This window comes from Chinchilla lanigera, unplaced genomic scaffold, assembly GCF_000276665.1.
Source record: "Chinchilla lanigera isolate Chin_1 unplaced genomic scaffold, ChiLan1.0 scaffold00050, whole genome shotgun sequence".
NCBI lineage: Eukaryota > Metazoa > Chordata > Mammalia > Rodentia > Chinchillidae > Chinchilla > Chinchilla lanigera.
Window position 1 is genome coordinate 571,456 of NW_004955451.1, and position 20,113 is coordinate 591,568.

The 20,113-nt window shown below is 39.1% G+C and overlaps 1 protein-coding gene across 4 annotated transcripts in view; it reads right to left on the reverse strand.

The window, feature by feature from the left end:
- The window catches only part of Tada2a (transcriptional adaptor 2A), a 51,367-nt gene that overhangs the window by 23,083 nt on the left and 8,171 nt on the right, over positions 1-20,113 (reverse strand). For 2 of the 4 annotated variants that reach the window (XM_005393935.2, XM_005393934.2), the window contains exons 3-8: positions 15,441-15,547; positions 10,750-10,809; positions 3,843-3,934; positions 3,075-3,232; positions 1,762-1,850; positions 193-265 (exon numbers count right to left, since the gene is read on the reverse strand). In XM_005393935.2, the coding sequence (XP_005393992.1) occupies positions 193-265; positions 1,762-1,850; positions 3,075-3,232; positions 3,843-3,934; positions 10,750-10,809; positions 15,441-15,547 (579 nt within the window). Of the gene's footprint in view, positions 1-192; positions 266-1,761; positions 1,851-3,074; positions 3,233-3,842; positions 3,935-8,187; positions 8,249-10,749; positions 10,810-15,440; positions 15,548-20,113 lie in introns of all 4 variants that reach the window. The other 2 variants (XM_005393936.2, XM_013519173.1) reach the window with 2 other exon arrangements.

A 20,113-nucleotide genomic window follows, 5' to 3' on the forward strand; every position in this document is an offset into this window, starting at 1 on the left:
TTGATCGATAATCATCACAAATTTTACTCAGTATAGTCAAAACCAGATAAAAGGGTAAGTCCCACAACTTAACCATAAGGTTTTAAGTTCCTTGTGAGCAAGGTACATGCTTTATTCATCCTTATATTCCTAGCATCCAACATACATTATCATCACATTTTTGTCATCAATAAACATTTGATAAAATATTACCGTGTAAAATGTCCGAGTCATCTTCAACAAAATCAATGTCTCTCAAGTCCCATTCTGCATAATTGTCAAATTCCTGTTAGGAAGAAAAGAAAAAAATCCCCATTCCAAACCCATAAACTTTAAATAATGCTTCATAGTAGCTAGCCATGCTTTAGAAGCAAACAGAAAATATATGTGCCAACATTTGTTTAAAAAAAAAATACTAAATGAGCTAAAAAGCCAGAATACTGCTACAAGTAATAGAAAATTGTGGAAAAAAATCTGAGAGGCTCTCAGGTAGTAGTAAAAACAAAAATTTAAGTGTAGTTATGAACTTAGGATCTATTATTTTAAAAGTTTTACGTTTGTCAGGTGTGGTGGCACACTCCTATAATCCCAGCACTGGAGGCTGAGGCAAGAGGATTCCCCTGAGTTCAAAGACAGCCTGAACTATACAGCAAGACCTTGTATCAAAAAACAAACAAACAAAATAAATAAATAAAAGTTTTAGGTTGTTAATTCTCAAGGAAATAAAAGTTTAGGCCTTCAAGTATGAAAACTGTCTGCATTAAATTATTAACCTTCTAAGGGACCTATTTAGTCAACAATATTTTTTATTCAGTTCAATGAATAGGTTTATTTATAATCCATAGAATGACTATAATTTGTGTGGTGGCATGTATGGGGTAGTGGCACACTATAACTTGCCTGAACAAAATGCTGACCTAGGTATGGGTAGAAAAATGTTTGTAATTGGTTAAACTTTCTAGTTATCTCAGGAGCATGACAGACGATAAATCAAAATAATTGTGACTACACTGACATGGTTTTTAATTCCATGGCTGGATGGAAACACATAGTATTTATCTAAGTTCAACACTGATTCACGTACTTGTAGATAAGTGTAGGAGGAGTCAGGAAACTGGTACTATTTAGTCCTCTGCCCGTTTTCTGTACAAAAAGTTTTATTGCCATACAGACATACTAATCTGTTTATGCATTATCTATGCTGCTTCTGTACACAAACAGAGAAGTTCTGGGGGGCAGGGGTAGGGGAGAAGCAAGATATACCATGTACAGGTACAAATTCCCTATGATGAATGTTATCATATGTAAATCTAAAATGCACCAATAAAATAAAGATGGTTAAAAAAAAAAAAGAAAAGAAAAGCTTAACCACAATGGGAAATTTATGATCTGTAAAACTTAAAATAATTACTGTCTGGCCTTTCGTGGGACAGGTCTGTCCGCCCTGATACACAGTACAACCCTGAAATCCCCTAGATGTGGAGTGAGAACTAGACTACAGAAACTCCGGACTTACAAGATGGGAACCAACACCTGTGCAACTTCAGAAATAAATTCTTGGTCTGAAGAACTTTCAAGGCTCCACAAGTAAAAAATGCTTGCTTACAAATCAAAACAAGAATTCAATTTTTTAAAAATGTGTCTGCATAAAGGCCCTACAGATAATAATGCTTCGAAAAATCTCCTCTTGGTGGTACAGAACCAATGGGTAAGAGACAGAAGCCTCATAAGAAACAAAAATGCTTTCCTCTCTTATGCTAAAAGCAAGTTTCTCCTACCTACCTCAATGAAATCTGCTCGAGCTGGCATGTACCCTGCCATGTCTCGAGAAAGCAAGGAGTCAAAGGTAGGTCGGGGAGGGTCATCTGTAGCTGGAAAAATTAAGAGTTTTTCTTAGTTAATTACTAAGCTACTGACACAAAAAAGTCACACAAAAACAGTCCTTTTGTACATCCTGAAATATTTTTGGAGAAAAAGTGTCTGACAGAATAAATTTTAAAAGGTTTTTTGTACAAAGGGAAAAGTGAAGACAGTAAAACCATGTGGAAACAGACTAATTTCTTCAAAAAGGAAACTAAGACTTAGAAAATATGGTGAAATTCCTTTTGATTTTTGCTTTCCCATAATGAAAGGAAATCAAGATTTTTTTTCTTCTAATATCATAGAACTTAATACAGTGTCCACTTTAGCTCCATTACCTCTTAGAACAAACTTCAATTTACACGTTATCATCCAATTGAGAAACAAAAACATACTGTATTTGAAGTTAGCTGGAATATAGTGTCCTAGCTCCAAAATATAGTAGTCCCATGACCTTTCACAAATTATTTAACCTTTCTGAATCTGTTTTTCTCCTGTGTAAAATGAAAGCACCTATTCTGTTTATTTCACTGAGCTGCTGTTGAAAGTCCTAACATCCTAAATGCTGTTCAAATAGAAGATATCACCAGCCTCTGAGTTAGCTCTAAAACTGTTTCTAAGAAGTATGAGGAAAGGAGAGAAGAAAGAGAAAACATTCACATCTCCATTATTGTGCTCTGGGAGTCATTCAGGAAAGACATCCATTTATAATTCATGTTTTCGGTTGTATTTTATTAAAAGACCAACTGGTCCCGTAGGTACATGAGATTTAAAAAGTCTGCCTTCATGCCATAACCAAATGAATAAAAATTACAAATTGCTCGTTAGGCTTGGCACTAGGGCAATTAACAATAATGAGAAAAATACTGGGCCCTGTTAAGCAATTTGTACCTACAATCACAAATCCTCCAAACGAATTGCTAAAAGGCTTTCATCCTAATAACATGGACAAGTTGGTCCCTTTTTGACACATTCTCTTACAGAAGCAAGCATTAAAGTTAAATGATATATTCAAGACACTCACAGTAGGTGGAACTATACATCAGCTTACAGTACTCAGATGTTCAGTTTACTATACAACTCTGACTTCTGCAATGTGAGCCCTCTTTGCCACATTATGGTCCTGACTCTCAATAGCTGCCATGCCAATTCCAACCAAATTACTGTTTATCTGCTACTGACACAGGGCTCAGGGATGACCTAAGTATCTCTCACCAAAACAAGGAGGCACTTACAGTGAAATGGGATGGCTGTGTCAGCAGTCTTTGCCTCCTCTGCTTGTTTCAGGTTTAGCAGGGTGGAAGCAAACAAAGGGTTATTGATGAAATGCTTCATGTAGTGCTTTTCACACTCCTCCTTGGTCTTGGTGCACATCTGATTGGCTACATCTTGCCTAGAGAAGTGTGGGAAAAAGAGGGAAGGGAGCAGTACTTTCACTTATACATAACACTAAAAGCATGGTTTGTTCTTTTCATATTTTAAATCAAATCCATATAATATCAATAATTTGCTACCTTCAAACTGGTGTCATAGAGGTACCAGCAGAACAATGACACAAATATATTCTGGCGTTATCTGATATTCCAATTCCTGCTATTCTAAAGTGGGTCAAGCATGGTGGTGCACACCTATAATCCCAGCACTAGGGAGACTGAGGCTAAAGCAGGAGGACTGCCACGAGAGCAGCTCACTCATGGACTACTAAAATCCCATATTCCTGAGAAGCATTTCGGACCTGGAAAATAATGTAAAGGGTAAGAAAACTTGTCACTGAACATTGGTTCAGTAAGACAGCGGCACAGCTTTTCTCCTTCTGAAGTTCCTCTCTTCACCCTTTTAATACTGGCTGCTTCTCTGAGCCCAGCAGGGCAGGACTACTCTTTTTTGTCTTTTGGTAATACAGCTAATTAAAGCCAAGACCTCAGGCATGGGAGGCAAGTGTTCCGCCATTGAGTACCAGCCCCAGCCTCAAGGCAGGACCACTTTTACCACCAAGCTCTTACCAATTTCCAAAGCCACAGTCCATCACAGCTTCTAAAAGGGCCATTTCTTCTTGAGCAGTCCAGCTGGGGTCAAGAACAGGAAAGTCTGAGGTCTAAGAAGAAAAAAGACTTTTCTAAGAACAGATAGAAGTGGAACCCAGGAATCCTCACTGTAGTACTACAGTTAAATGACTGTCATTCTCTTGATGTCAAGAAGTACCTAAACTACATTCTTATTAGTTGTCCTCTTCTCCCATTCCAATTTTCACATTAGCTACAAAGGTCTCCAATAAATATCACCCATAATTGCTATGTAACACATGCAGGAGTACACAAACTCAATTAATAAAAAAAAATGTTATTTACACAATTTACTGAAAAGGTCTAGAAATGAGGACCAACCAAGTAGCATTTCTAGTTCACAGTTCACAATTTTTTCCTCTTCTTGGTATTTTTTGAGACAAGATCTTGCTAAGATGCTCAGGTTTGCCTCAAACTCAAGATCCTCCTGCCTCACCCTCCTGAGTAGCTGTATAGCTATACAGGTGTATAACACTGTGTCTAACTAGTCTTTAAATACGACTTCCCACTGAAAGGAACAAGGGTTTCAATAATCGCCTGATTCCAAGTCTGGGTCAGGAAATGAACAAGACCAGACTGACCATTTTGCACAGTGAAAAGCTAAGAAGCTGTCAAAGACTATACATGCCATGTCAAAAGGATTCAGAAGCCGACTTGCACAAGCTCTTGCTAACCAAAAATAGAGTATTTAGAGCATCAATAGGATAATAACTATAAAGGAATGAAACATATCCAATATTTTAAATATCTGGAAGATGCTAGGAAAACAACTTTTACAATTAGCAAGTAAAGCAAAATAATTAGCATTTATCCTGCCTTTGTTCAGGGTAATGACACGTTAATGATCCAAGGTGTCTTTTTAAAAATTACATCCCCTACCCATACTGCAGATTGAATCCAGGACCTCCCACTTGCAAGGCACCCTAGAGCTGAGCTACCTCCTCAGTCCTTCGTATTTTTATTTTGAGACAGGGTCAGGATTACAGGAATGTGCCATCATGACCTGGTCCTTATAAAGTATTCTAGTGCATAAACTAAAAGATCACTATTTTGCCATCCCTGATGAATTAACAGATATAGACAATGATAACAAATGAATCTGATGTAGCAGTGAACATTATTACCAAGGTATAGGAAACAAAGACAGAAAAAATAGGTTACTCAGTAAAATCCAGATTGTTCTAACATCTATAAGACAAACAACACAGATTTTTTTTGTTTTGTTTTGGTGTGTAGTTTTTTGAGATAACGTCTTGCTATGTAGTCCAGGCCAACCTTGAAACTGGTCTGTAGCCCAGACTGGCCTTGAATTCATGATCCTCCTGTCTCAATCTCCTGAATGCTGGAATTACATGCATGTGCCACCACACCTAGCTAACAACCTAGTTTCTAAAACTCAAAGTTTAAAAAACATTTCAAATTGCTCAACGCATGTTGCCTAGAGAATAGTACACTCAGGAAAGACATGAAGTGCCATCCCTCTTCCTGTATCGTGTACTCAATGCATCTCTTACTTATTTTGGCTGGCCATCTTTTAACATCTTCAGTATTAAGTCATGCTGACAACATGTACCTCAGACCTGATACTATGAGAAGTTATGTCGCCTCTGTGGTCTTCCTAAGTACTCATAACACAAATCTAACCATGATGAAACATTAGAGAAATTTCTGAGTATTCTGAGTATTCTACATAATACTTGTTAAATGGTCAAGGTCATGAATAACAATAAAAACCTCAGGAAACTGTCACACACAGGAAACATGGTGACCAAATTCAGTGCAGGATTGAACTACAATTTCCATTTCTTAATTTTGACAAGTGTACACTATAATATAATGTGCTAACATTTGAGGAAGCAGGATGAATGATAGACAGGAACCCTCTGTATTATGTTTGCAACTTCCTTGCAGCAAATTATTAATAAATTATTCTAAACTTTAAAAAAATTTAAAAACAAATCAATATAAAGACAAAGGAATGAGAAAAGAACCCACAAAGAACAGAAGCCATGTAAAAGGCAGCCACTTGGAAGAGTGAAATTTAGGGAACTTATGTTTATCTCAATTAAAACAAACTAGAAAAAGTGTTTTTTAAAAAACTGATGCACTACCATACCCACTACAAAGTCAAAATGAGTGAGACTAACAACACCAAATGTTTGCAAGCATGTAAAGCAATCAGAATTGTCATATAACAATGGAAGTATAAAATGATACAAACCACCTTGGAAAACTTTGTGATCATTTCTTTAAAAGTTAAGAATCAGCTGGCTTGGTGGTACACACCTGTAATCTCAGCTACTCTCCGGAACAGGGCAGGAGGACTGCAAGTTAGAGGCCAGGTTGGGCATCTTAGAAAGACCCCATAACAAAATTTTGAAAATCTTAAATGGGCTAGGGATGTATCTCAGTGGTAGAGTACCTCTGAGTTCTACCACAAAGAAAGAAAAAAAGAATAGATAAACTGTACATACATGCAATGGACTATCACTTAATAATTAAAAGGAATGATTATTATATATGCAACATGAATAAATCTCAAAAATTCTGTGTGAAAGAAATCAGAAATGAGTACACACAGTATGATTCCATTTATATGCAGTTCTAGAATATACACAACTGATCTGTGATAAAAATCAGAATAGTAATTGCTTTAGAAGTGGCAAGAGGGGACAGGGTTTTAAAAACAGACTTTATGAGATTACTGGGAAAATGTGGAAATGACTGGAATTACTTAGATTTAGTGAAACATTTAAAAGATTAAATGATATAACATTTGGCAGGGCTGCCTCAAAATAATCTGGATGGATGAGTATTTAGATGAAACAAGATTAGCATGAATTGATAACTGTAAGAGCTAGTGAAGGATACATGGAAATTTATCATAATATATGTAGTATGTAGTAGAGGATAAGCATTTGGTATTTATAGTTGGTTACAGTGGTGGCCCTGATGAATTTCACTTAAATTCCCACTTAAGAGGGCTGGACCTGTGACTTTCTTACAAAGGCCAAAGGCCCAGTGGCTTCTACTTTGCTATGTAGAAGTTCAGGCTGGCCTTGAACTCACTATGTAGCCCAGGTTGGCCTTGAACTCAAGGTGATCCTTTTGCCTCAGCCTCCCAAAGGCTGGGATTAAAGGCATGCACCACCACACCTGGCTGGCTTCTACTTTTGTATTTCTAAACCACCAAGCAAAATATCCAATCTCCTTGTTGGTAATACCACGTGGAGATGCCACATGGAAAGACAGTAGCCCTAAGACTACCTGGAGAAAAACCAAAGTCTCAGGCAATTAATATCATTAAGATGAAAATTTAAGCTATCTTAATGAGGTGCCAAAGATGTGTGAAAAAGCCTCTCTTACTTCCACAATCTCACTGCCTCAGGTGGTGCTGAGGACCACCCTCAATTTGCCTATTCTGAATTCCTGAGTCACAAAAACTATGGCAGACAATAAAATAGCTGTTACTTTCATGTTTTGATCTTATGTAGCAACAGACAGCCAAACAGCATCCTCTCTAAGGTATGTTCTGGGGCTGGGGATTTAGTTTAGCGCCTGCCTGGCAAGCATGAGGTCATAAGTTCGATTCTTGGTACCAGGAAGAAAAAAAAAAAACAAAACCCAAAAATCTAAGGTATGTTTAAAATTTTCCATAATAAAAAGTAAAAAATAAAGTGACACAAAGGGTCTTCAAATTACATTTAGAAACTGCTATATCTTTTGTTAGTGACCCCCCCCCCAAATCTCTATTAGTAAAATTATACTACCAGTAAGTGACACATTTTTTTTTTTTTTTTTTTTGGTTTTTCTCTGGTACCGGGAACCAAACTCACGACCTTGCGCTTGCCACGCAGGCGCTTTTGCCGCTGAGCTAAATCCCCAGCCCCTAGTGACACATTTTGATCCAAGCACATCCTATGAATATGCCTACTCCCCATGAGGTATTGTGAGACTCTAAGGTAGAAATTTCAGTGTCCATTTTTCTATGAAATTTACAGTAATCACTCCCAATCTTGCCAAGTACCACAAATACATGGTAAATACTAAACTCAGACGTCAGTTGTAGCACCTGTTATTTCTAAAACATGTATTGTAGAACATTAACTACTCTTTACCCACTTTACTGTGAAACAAAAACCTTCTATACTATGGAGGAAGCAGAGGCACAAGGCAGTTTTTCTTGAATTTGAATCACTGTTGTTCAACTTCTGGATCCAACCTGACCTTACTGAACCAGAATCACTAAGAGCAACGCCCAGAGATTTAGTGATTCTAAACTCACCTGTGATTCTTACGCTCTAAGAGTCATGGTACAAAGGGTGAGCCTTCACTGGTTCAAGGTTCTAAGTATGACAAGACAAAAATAGGGCTATAGAACTCAGAAGTCTTGATTAATGCACCACCCACCAGAGCATGAGTAACTCCCAAAAATATAGCACTGTGAGATGACAAAAGCACTGAAATCCACTTAATGTTATGTGAGGCTTTGTATGAAAAAGAAATCAAGTTTTCAGTGGCTTTAAGTGTAGAAAGCCAGATTTGGTCATTATTCCTATAGAAGGAAAGTTACTAAAGTAGGTAAGATTGGCTAAAACAAGGGAAGATCAGTAACCCTGAAAAGCTCCTGAAGGGAAAGGAGAGAACTCTAAAATGTGTTTATATGGGTGTTGAATATGTGAGAAAGGGATGATGCAATCAGTACTAAGTGGACTTGAAGTGAAACTGTTTTCAGCATTATGCAGAAGATGTGCCCAGAATAGCTAACGAAACCTCATGGTCAGCTTCCCACTTTGGATAAACATGACTGTTAACTTGCCCAAGCTACTGAACTATCCCTTAAAGAATCATTTTACTGTTTTAAATAAATGAATCTGGGGACTAGAGATGTAGCTAAGTGATAGCATGCCAAGCCGATTCAATCCCTAGCATCACAACATTAAAAAAAATTTTATATTCTAAGGATTCTTTTTTCTCTTTTTTTTTTTTTTGAGAAAGGGCTGGGCATGGTGGAGCACACCTGTAATCCTAGCACGCGGGAGGCTGAGGCAGGAGAATCTTCGCAAGTTCGAGGCCAGCCTGGGCTACAAAGTGAGCTCAAGGCCAGCCTGAACTGCATAGTGAGACCGTCTCAAGACCAAAAGAAAAAAAAAAAAGAGAGAGAGAAAGGGTCTCACAATGTAGTTCAGGCTAGCTGCGAACTCACAGCAATTCTAATCCTAAGAGATGCCTAGCATCTCTTTCCAAACTTACAAATTTTTAGTAGTACAAATTTACAGCGCATAATGATTATATTTACAATGAGGAACTCGTAACTCTTTCTAAACTTTTAAGAAACAAGTAAAACCTGGTAAATGATTAAAACAAAAGAGAAAGGAGGAAAGAGAGACTAAAGTAAAGATAAGGTGACTATTTTTTTTGTCTCGTGGAAAAATCAGAGACTCAACACAATACACTTGTGTTGTCCTAAGCCACTAAATTTTTGGTAATTTTTTACAGCAGCTACAGAAAACGAAGATGGTATTACTGTCCCAATAATTAACCTACAATATAAAATTAATACTGTCAAGTCAGACAACATTCTTTCTTACAAGAAAACTAATTACACAGGAGACCAAATGTCAAAAACTGCTTGGTAAACTACTATTTTGTAAACTACTATATATAAAGATATATACTTGTTTAATAGACCCGATACACACTTAGGCTTTTGTTTGTTTGCTTGTTTGTTTTGAGTCAGGGTCTGGCTATGAAGTTCAGGCTGATCTTTAACTATGTAGCCCAGGCTGGCCTCAAATGCATAGCAATTCTCCTGTCTCAGCCTCCTGGATGCTGGTATTAGAAGTATGAGCCACCACACCTGGCTCACTTTGGCTTATAAACCATTCTTCCTGCCAGGGAAGGGAGGGACCTATGATCAATCAAATCACAGCCCTTTCTTTTCCTTTCTTCCCTCCATCCTCCTTCCCTCCCTCCCTTCCTCCCTTCCTTCCTTCCTTCCTTCCTTCCTTCCTTCCTTCCTTCCTTCCTTCCCAGTGCTGGGGATTGATCTTAGGGCCTTGCACATACTAGGCAAGTGATCTACCACTAAGCTATATCCCTAGCCCTACAGCAAATTCTTTACTAGCCTATAAACCAGTTTGCCTCTTTAAAATCATTTTTATGCCAGGTATTAACTCATTTGCATTCAAATTATAATTTAACTCTCACAGGACAACTAATTTTCCCAAGGCAGGAAGACGGAGTGCCAGACATGATCTTCACCAGTGGCAACATGAAGCATATAAAAATACTGGGTATGCTGACATGCATCTGTAATTCCAGCACTCTGGGAGGATCCCATGTTCAAGCCTGGCCTGCGCAACTTAGCAGGACCCTGTCTCAGAAAGAAAGGTGAGGAGGGAATGTGGCTCAGTGTGAAGGCCCTGAGATCAATCCCCTATACTGGGGGTGGAGGTGGGGACACTTTTGGATGCAGTGATAGCTATTGGTCATATATGTTTATCAACAAACCTAAAAAGCAGGATACCTCTCTTCTTTGTATCAGAGAATCTTGAAAAGTACTTCCTTTAAATACCTTCTGAATTTGAAACAAAAATCTAAGGATATAACACTTTTTTAAATAGTTCAATCCCCAGCACCACAATAACAACAAAACATTTTGTACTTAAAATAACTTAGTAGGTTCACAAAATCTAAAAACTTACTGGATGATTATCAAATTTAGAAGAGAAGAAAAAGATACTTGAGATAAAGAATACTAATTCCAAAAAAAACCCATAAAGAATACTAATTCTCATTCAATACTTGAAAAACCAACAGAAATTTCCAGCAACTTCATCATTACCATTATTTCATATGTGTGATCGCTTTGATGTTTCTTGTACTCAAATCCTCGTGTGAAACACTGCAAAGAGAGAAAAACTATGTTACTAAAAGCTACTTTTAAAAATGCTTACTTAGCTAGCGTAGCTTTCCTCACAACAGCCTGCCCTATGTCCTCCACAGTGTACTTTTATCTCGCTTTTTCCTCTTTTACTTGGCCCAGCTTTGCTCAGGAGAGCCAGTTTCTCACCCTTCACCTTTGCTTCTTCAAATAAACTGCTACTGTTAAAAAAAAATGCTTACTTAAAGGCTAGAAGATAGTTCATAGGCACTCTGTTCTTCTGTTTTTTGTTTTTTGAGACAGGGTCTCACTATGTAATTCAGGCTGGCCTTGAGCTCACAACAATCCTCCTGCCTCAGCCTCCCAAGTGCTACGATTACAGGTGTGCACCACTATTATTGGGTTAATAATATCCCTTAGTTATTGTGGGCTGATCAGGTCCACAAACTCCTGAACAAGTGTATGGTGAAGGCTAAATAAAAAGAGGCAAATGAAATGCTTTCAGGGCTCCCGGAGGATCCAAGAGTTCTCATAGAATTCAAGATTCTCTCAGAGCTAAGACCAAGATCTTCCCTGGATGGTAGCGTTTGTTTGGTTATCAGAAGGGAAGGGAGTACTCAAGAAAGGCAGAATCGGGAATCGGCCACTGGCGTCCACCTCGACTCCATGTATATAAGTTGCTGTGATGGATGTCAAAGGGAAAAGAAAACTCACAGGAAGGAGAACAAAGGCTTCACAAGAAAAAAGCCAAGTTTCAGAAAAACAGTGATTCTAGTTCTTCAAAGACATTCCCCGAGAAAGTTGTTTAGAAGGAGGAACCTAAAGTTACATCTAAGAAGTTTGAGAAATGTGCCACAAAACCTGGGAAAAAGGGTGTGAAACAATTCAAGAATACACAACAAGGGGACAAAGGACTGACGAGCAAATCCCAGCGAGCAAATAAATTGAAGAGGAGAAAATTCCAGCCAGACAGTAAAAGTGATGAATCAGCATCCAAGAAACCCAAATGGCATGACTTAAAAAGAAGAACAACTAAAGCAGAGCAGGCAGCTCAGTGATAAAACCAACAATCACACTGTTGTTGAAGCCAAACAGATTTGGGAGATCTTAAGAAGAAAAGATTGTGACAAAGAAAAAAGAGCGAAGTTGATGAGTAATTTGCAGAAGTTGATTCAAGGGAAAATTAACACTACTGCATTTGCACATGATTCTACTTGTGTGATCCAGTGTTATATTCAGTATGGTAATGAAGAACAGAGAAAACAGGTTTGGAAGAACTGCAAGATGACATGGTTGAACTAAGTAAAGCCAAATATTACAGAAATATTGTTAAGAAATTTCTCATGTATGGAAGTAAACCACAGATTGCAGAGATAATCAGAAGTTTTAGCCCGGTGTGGTAGCGCACACCTGTAATCCCAGCACTTGGGAGGCTGAGACAGGAGCATTGTTGTGAGTTTAAGGCCAGCCTGGGCTACAAAGTGAGCTCAAGGCCAGCCTGAACTACAGAGCGAGACCCTGTCTCAAAAAGACCAAGAAAAAAAAAAAAAGATGTTTTAAAGGCCATGTGAGGAAGATGCTGCAACATATGAAGCGTTGGCCATCATGGACTACACATACAATGACAAAGCTATCTTGGAGCAGCGGAACATGCTGATCGAGGAGCTATGGGAGCACATTTCAGCTTTACAGGTCTACAGAACACCCAACTCTGGACAAGATGTTAGAGGTATAGCTAGAAAAACGAGAGCTTATTATGGATGAAATGAAACAGATTCTAACTCCAAGGACTCAGAAGGAAGCTGTGATTAAGCACTCATTAGTCCATAAAGTACTTTTGGATTTTTTTTTTACCTATGCAACCCCAATACTCAGATCAGAACTGACCGAAGCCATCCGTGAAGCAATGGTGTACCTGGCACACATATATAACAGTGCCACAGTGGCCATGCACTGCTTGTGGCGTGGCACACCCAAAGACAGAAAAGTAATTGTGAAAACACTGAAGACTTATGTCGAAAAGTGGCTAATAGCCAATACCCTCATTTGGTTTTGCTGGCAGCATTTGATTGTATTGATGATATTAAGCTTGTGAATGAGATAATCATATCAGAAATTACCAGTTCCTTGTCTAACATAGTCAATGACAAATATGGAAGGAAGGTCTTGTTGTATCTACTAAGCCCCAGAGACCCTGCACATGCAGTACAAGAAATCATTGAGGTTTTCCAACAAGGAGATGGAAATGCACACAGTAAGAAAGATACAGCTAAGAGCCATTGTGAGCTCTTAGAATCCATTTCTCCAACTTTGTTAAACTACCTACAAAGAAATGCCTAAGAGATGGTGCTAGGTAAGTCTGCATGTGTGTTGGCGCCTGACATTCTGGGATCCACCACTGGAGATGTTCAGCCTGCCATGGATGCCATCGCCAGCCTGGCAGCAGCAGAACTACACCCCGGTGGCAAGGATAGAAAGCTTCATGTTGCGGAACATCCTGCGGGACATCTAGTTCTGAAGTCGCTACTGGAGCAAGATAAAAAGATGAAAGAAAATGGAAGACAAGATTGTTCCGCAAAAACACTCATAGAACATGTTGGTATGAAGAACCTGAAGTCCTGGGCCATAAATCGGGGTGCTGGTATTCTTTCCAGCCTTCTACAGAGTACTGATCAAGAAGTTGCAAATGAAGTCAAAGCTGGACCAAAAAGCTTGATTCCCACATTGGAAAAAAAACAAGAACACCAGCAAAGGAATAGAAACTCTACTTGAAAAACTGACCCCATAGGTGGAAACAGTTAAGAACAAAATGGAGTTATTTTTCCCATTCTCTGTTGTTTTCCCACTGCAGAAAAGAAGGGTGAGGATCCACTTCACTGGTAATGTGTTTCTTTTCATAAGAACCTATTATATATAAAACGGAAAAAATATATATATAAAATTTAAAGAAAAAGAAGGTCAGAATCACTCAAGGACTTCTCCAAGTAAGGTACTAAATTAATCCTTAATAAGAATTAAATTAATCCACCCAGGAGTGAGATGCCTGAGGCTAGTCTTTATCTAGTTGAGGTTGAATCCAGGTGTGCTTGGCTGTGATCTTGTCTTATCCTTTGAGGCTTTCTGGCTTCATCTGCCGTTACAGGCCTCAATAGGGATCAGTGACTCACAGGTTTACTTACTATGAGTCCACACCCATTTTCAGACAAGGAGCTTAGGCCTTGGACAGATTCACAAGTACACATGAAAAGCCGATTGGTTAATTTAAGTCCTGCTCAGGGCTGCTTCGTAGTGGTCTCCATCACACTATGCCTGGCAGGTGCTCTATTCTGATAATTTTAAGGATTAATCTTGTCTGCAGCTGCAACAGGATGATATATCTGTGATCACAGCTTATCAGAGGTCCTCAAAGAGAAAAATTCATTGGTTGTGGAGGGCTATTTTTTCCTAGGACAATTCTTCCCTACATAATAGCACAAGGCCTGGAAACTGACTGCCTAAATTTGAACTCGGTTCTATAGCTACTCTATTTCAGCAATTCTAAGACAAATATTGTTCTACATTTTATTTTTATTTATTTTTTGTTCTTTTTCAGGTACCGGGAATTGAACTCACGACCTTGCACTTGCCAGGCAGGCGCTGTGCTGCTGAGCTAAATCCCCAGTCCCCTGTTCTACATTTTTAAAACTCTAAAATCAGACTTCATCTTATAATTAAATATATCTCACAGCCAGGCATAGTGGCACATACTTATAATCCCAGCACTCAGGAGGCTGAGGCAGGAGGATTGCCCCAAGTTTGAGCTACATAGTGAGTTAAAAGCCAGCCTGACCTATATAATGAGACTCTGCCTCAATAATAAAACAAACAAAAAAGTAAAAGTACATCAGGGCCTGGCCTGGTAGCACATGCCTGTAACCCCAGCACTCAGAAGGAAGAGACAGGAGGATTGCTGTAAGTCTGAGGACAGCCTGAACTACATAGCAAAACATAGTTCTCAAAAAACCCAAAAACAAACCAACAAACAGACAAACAAAAAAGCATATAAAAATTTTTACCAACCATTTCTACATTTTAATATTTTTGAAATTGGGATGTTGTTTATGATCAATAGTGTTTTGGGTCTGACAAAACATGGTATATGCTGCATGACTTACCAGGTCTTTGCCTGAGTTTCATCTATAAAATAAGAATATTTATTTGCATCATAGAACTATTGTGTTAACTTAACAGTTACTCCATGTAAAGTACTCAAAATAGTACCTGGCACAAAGTACTTTTAATGTATTATTACTAACATCATAATCCACAAAGTAAGTTTTGCCCTTTGTCACCTACACTGAGATCACTCTTCAATAAAGCAATAAACAATGTCATCGAATGCAACAATTCTCCAGTTCAGATTCCTGTAATCCTAATACTTTAAATCTACCTGGAAAAAAAGTGTTAAGCATTAGGCTGATACACCTTGCCTTATAATCATCAGTCTCAGCCATCTGCTGTTCCTCAACGTTTCACCAGTGAAATGCATAAAACAAGACTGACTGGAAGGAATAGATTAAATAAGGTATGCTCCTCCTAAGCAGTCTATAGTAATCTCTGAACCACTATACCCATAAAACTAGGCTAGGAGAGGCAAGCCTCTCCTTAGTTACCTGCAAGCAGAGAAAAAAAGGAGGTGGCCCACATTCAGCACACTTAATATAAGGTTCCATGAGGTAGGAGGAGCAGCCTCTACAAGGTGGCTTATCAGAGGGATCATCTAAAATAAAGAGAAAACAAATATACCAGTTTTAAAATATGGTTATGGTGAATGGAACCATAAATATGGTTTTCCATAAATATGGTTTTCCATAAAATATGGTTATGGTTAGCATAAGTGCAAAAAGGGGAGAATTTGCAAATGACTACACAGATGAGTCAACTATGTTGAAAAGTACATGGAAACAAATGAGTTCATTCCAAATAAGCAAACACAAACACGTTTCTTTTTACTTAGGGGCAGCTTTGTTCCTTCCTATAGCACACCCGTTACTTCAAACGGCAGTTAGGCAGAAAAGCCCCCTGCAGAGGAATTTATAAACACAAGTTTTCAACAAAGTTTCATTAACTCACAACTTATTTTTTTGTGGGGGTGGACTCATGGCTACACATGTACATACAAAGCAAATCTGACAAAAGCTTAACAGCTGCTGAATCTAGGCAGCAAGCAGCACACAAATAATCACTCTACTGTTCTTTCAACTTTTCCATAAACCTGAAATTTTTCTTAATAAAATATTGAAGTGGGGAACTGCTTTAAACTATCTTAGGACTTAATCTTCAGATTTGAGCTGGGATTTAAACCCAGAAAAGCTCCTTTTTTCATGAGGTAGCAACAGAACACAGCTGATCTCCCTCCAATTCTAATGGCAGTAGTTCACCTCCAAGAATTTAAGGAGTATACTTTATTTGGTGGGGTCGGTACTGGGGATTAAACTAACACAGAGTGAGATCCTTAACCTTTTTTATTTTTTCAGACAGGGTCTGGCTAAGTTGCCCAAGATGTTCTCAAGCTTGTGACCCTTCTGCCTCCTGAGTGGTTGCGATTATAGGCAAGAGCCACATCACACACATTCAAACCCTTTAAAATCATTTTTAAAAAAGCCAGGCATGGTGGCACACACCTGTAATCCCAGCACTCAGGCCAGTTCTGGGCCAGCCTGGGTTACATAGGGAGTTCAAGGGCAGCCTGAACTATATAGTGAAACTCTGTCTCAAAAAATCAAAACAAGCAAAAAGATGTGAGAGACAACTCCAGCCAGACGTGGTGGCACACCCTTGCACTCCCAGCACTCAGGAGGCTGTAGCAGGAGGATCGCCAAAGTCTGAGGCCAGCCTGGGCTATGTAGTGAGTTCAAGGCCAGACTGGATTACATAGCGAGACCTCAAAAAAAAAAAAAAAAAGACCCCCCCCAAATTTAAATAAATGTCATAAAATAAAGGTATGTCCCTGGTTATCCCAAACAGTTCTCTGTGTATTTTCTTCCCCAGTACTGGGAATTGAACCCAGGGTTTCCACACCAAGCTATATCTCCAGCCTGCCTGCGCTTCCCCTTTCTCTCTCTCTCTTTCTTCCATTTATTTATATTTTGAGACAGGATCTCACTAAGTCACTAAATTAGCCAGGCTGGGCTCAAATTTCTTATTTTTCTGCATCAGCCTTCCAGGGTACTGAGATTATAGGCATCAGACCACATTGACTCCAAAATAGTTCTCTGTGATCAGCATTCTAGGAAAACAAAGTCCACGGAGGTAGATGAAGAGATTTGTTTAATCTGGGGCAATAATTTCCATAGTCTATACAGTACTGCAGCAGTGTTTTTCCTTCCTGAAGTCCAAGAAACATTTTTCAAACCACTGTTGTCTCCTAAGTGGTTATGATTGGTTTCTCCATTTATTTTTAAATGAAGACATGCTGGCCATGGTGGTACACGCCTATAATCCCAGAACTTGGGAGTCTAAGGCAGGAGGATAGCCTCAAGTTTGAGGACAGCCTGGGCTACATAATGAGTTCAAGACCAACCTGAACTACATAGCAAGACCCTCTCTCACAAAAAAGAAGAGAGACATGGAGAAAATAACAATAAAGAAATGTAGCTGCCGGTTGCATCAGCGGGGCGGGGCGCTGCATGCTCCCGGGCCTGTGGGGAAGGGGCAGGCCCAGGTCGCAGCCCAGCCTCCCCCGCCCCGGGCCGCCGCTGTCCCGGAGTGACCTGCCCCGGACTGCAGCTGGGGACACGTCCAATCGGCCCGGGCCTTGACGATTTCCGGCGGCAGCTGAGCCAGGACTCTCCGTGAACACTGCCCTTCTCTTTCCACACCCCTTTGCTGATGCAAGTAAGGGTGATGACCTGCTTTCCTGCCAGCCCTGAGGAATTACATCCATATAAGAGTCCAACAGAGAAACGGCAGGAAGACCCTTACCACTGTCGAAGGGATCGCTGATGATTACAATAAAAAGAAACTGGTGAAGGCCTTTAAGAAGAAATTTGCGTGGGCTGCGGATTTAGCTCAGCGGCACCAGCACCTGCCTCGCAAGCGTGAGGTCTTGAGTTCGATTCCCGGTACCAGAAAAAAAACAAAACCAAAACCAAAACCAAAAAAAAAGAAGAAATTTGCCTGCAATGAGACTGTCATTGAGCATCCAGAATATGGAAAAGTAATACAGCTTCAGGGTGACCAGCGCAAGAACATATGCCAGACTGGCTGAGGACAATCAGCTGAAGGTTCATGGGTTTTAAGTGCTATTGGCTCATTGAAGCTTAAGTGAGGATTTCCTTGCAATGAGTAGAACACCCCTTCAGTCCCTTGTCACAAATTTAAAAACCTCACAGCTTGTATGATGTAACCATTGGGGTCCACTTTCACTTGGACTAGTGTAACTCCTCCATGCAATAAACTGAAAAGAACCATAAAAAAAAAAAAAAAAAAAAGATGTATTGCTAGTGGTAGTTTCAAATTAATTAAATGGAACAGTAACAGTTCCACTTCTCCCATTTTAAATTTTAACATGCCAAAAACCCAAATACATATTATATTATATCAATATATTATATATTAAAATATTAAATACTAGATGACAACTTTTACCCAATTGCCCTCTCACTTCTTGTTTTGGATTTTGAAGAGACAGATTCTCATTATGTTGCTCAGGCTGGGTTCAAGTGATGCTCATGCCTCAGCCTTCTGAGTAGTGGGACTACAGGTATATACCAGTGCACCCAGCTCTGTTCTTTTAATATTTAGCCTTGCTTCTCTTTCCTTGAATTTTCCTCAAAAAAATGCACCAGCCACTGACCACAGTATAGTTTTTTAAACCCTATGTCAAAAGAAGCTATTACTGCCAGGCATAGTGGTGCACACCCGTAATCCTAGCACTCAGGAGGCTAAGGAGAACTGCCTCAAATTCAAAGCCAGTCTGAACTACAGTGAGACCCTGACACAAAAAAACAGAAAAAAACGGTAACCCATTCAGGACCCCTCCTGTCTCTCAGGAGCTATTCCTATTCCCCATTCCTTTTCTCCAATAAATTTTCCTATTCAACCTCAAAAAAAAAAAAGAAAGAAAGAAAAACAAAAAATTTAAACTTAAAAGGAGGAATTATTTTTTAAAAAGTAATCCAATCTATAGCTCTTAAAGTTTAGACGCTAAAAGTATGGAATGTCATTTTTTTTTTTTGTACTGGGAATCAAAACTCATGAACTCAGGCTTGCCAGGCAAGTGCTTACACCACTGAGCTATATCTCCGGCCTGTCCTCCATTATTAACATTTTAAAAAATAATCAACCATTTCTTCTATTTATGTCTATAGGTTTAACAGAAGTGGGATACTATACATGATTTCTGTCCTTTTTTTTTTCCCCACTTGCCAATACACTGTGGGCATCTTTTCATGACAGTACACATGTATCTTCATTGTCATTCTTACGTTTTTTTCAGTAGTTGGAAATGAACTCAGGATTTTGTGACTGAGCTATGGTCCCAGCTCCTTCCTGGTCCTTTTTAATGTATGAGTAATATTCCATTGTATCAATTATCTAACCTAAAGGCTCTCAACTACCCTCTAGGAACACAGACATTTTGGAAATCTAAGGAGGTGCTTTTTTCTTGCCACACTGACTAGGGCACACTTTTTTTGTTTTGTTTTTGAGACAGGTCTTGCTGTGTAGTTCAGGGTGGCCTTGAGTTTACTATGTGGCCCAGGCTGGCCTTGAACTAGTGATCCTCCTGCCTTAGCTTCTTAAGTGCTGGGATTACAGGTGTGTGCCACCACACCTGGCTTTTTTTTTTACTATTGGCTTTTGTAGACAGGGAGTAGGGATTCTAGGTTTCCTACAGTGCTCAAAACAGTCCTAAACAATCAAACACTGACTTGTATCCTATGCAACTTTTGAACATGCCACCAGATTTTCACATAGATGAAAAACTTCGCATGACCCAGAACCCAATTCTATATTACACATAAAATATTATAGAGATTATTTATCTTTATTGCTAGATACCAAACTTAGTACATCCAAGACAAAACACTCTGGCACCAAGCTATATACCTACTCCCAAAACAAAATATTTTTGATGGTCTTAGTATACATTTCTAGTAAGGCAACTGCATGTAATCCTAAAAGTGATTGTGTGTTTGGCTTGCTTGCTTGCTTGCTTGCTTTTCTTTTCTTCCTTCCTTCCTTCCTTCCTTTAGTACTGAGGACTGAATCCAAAGCTTTCACAATGAACTACATCCTTGATACTTTTTAAATTTTACTTTGAGCCGGATGTGGTGGTGCACAC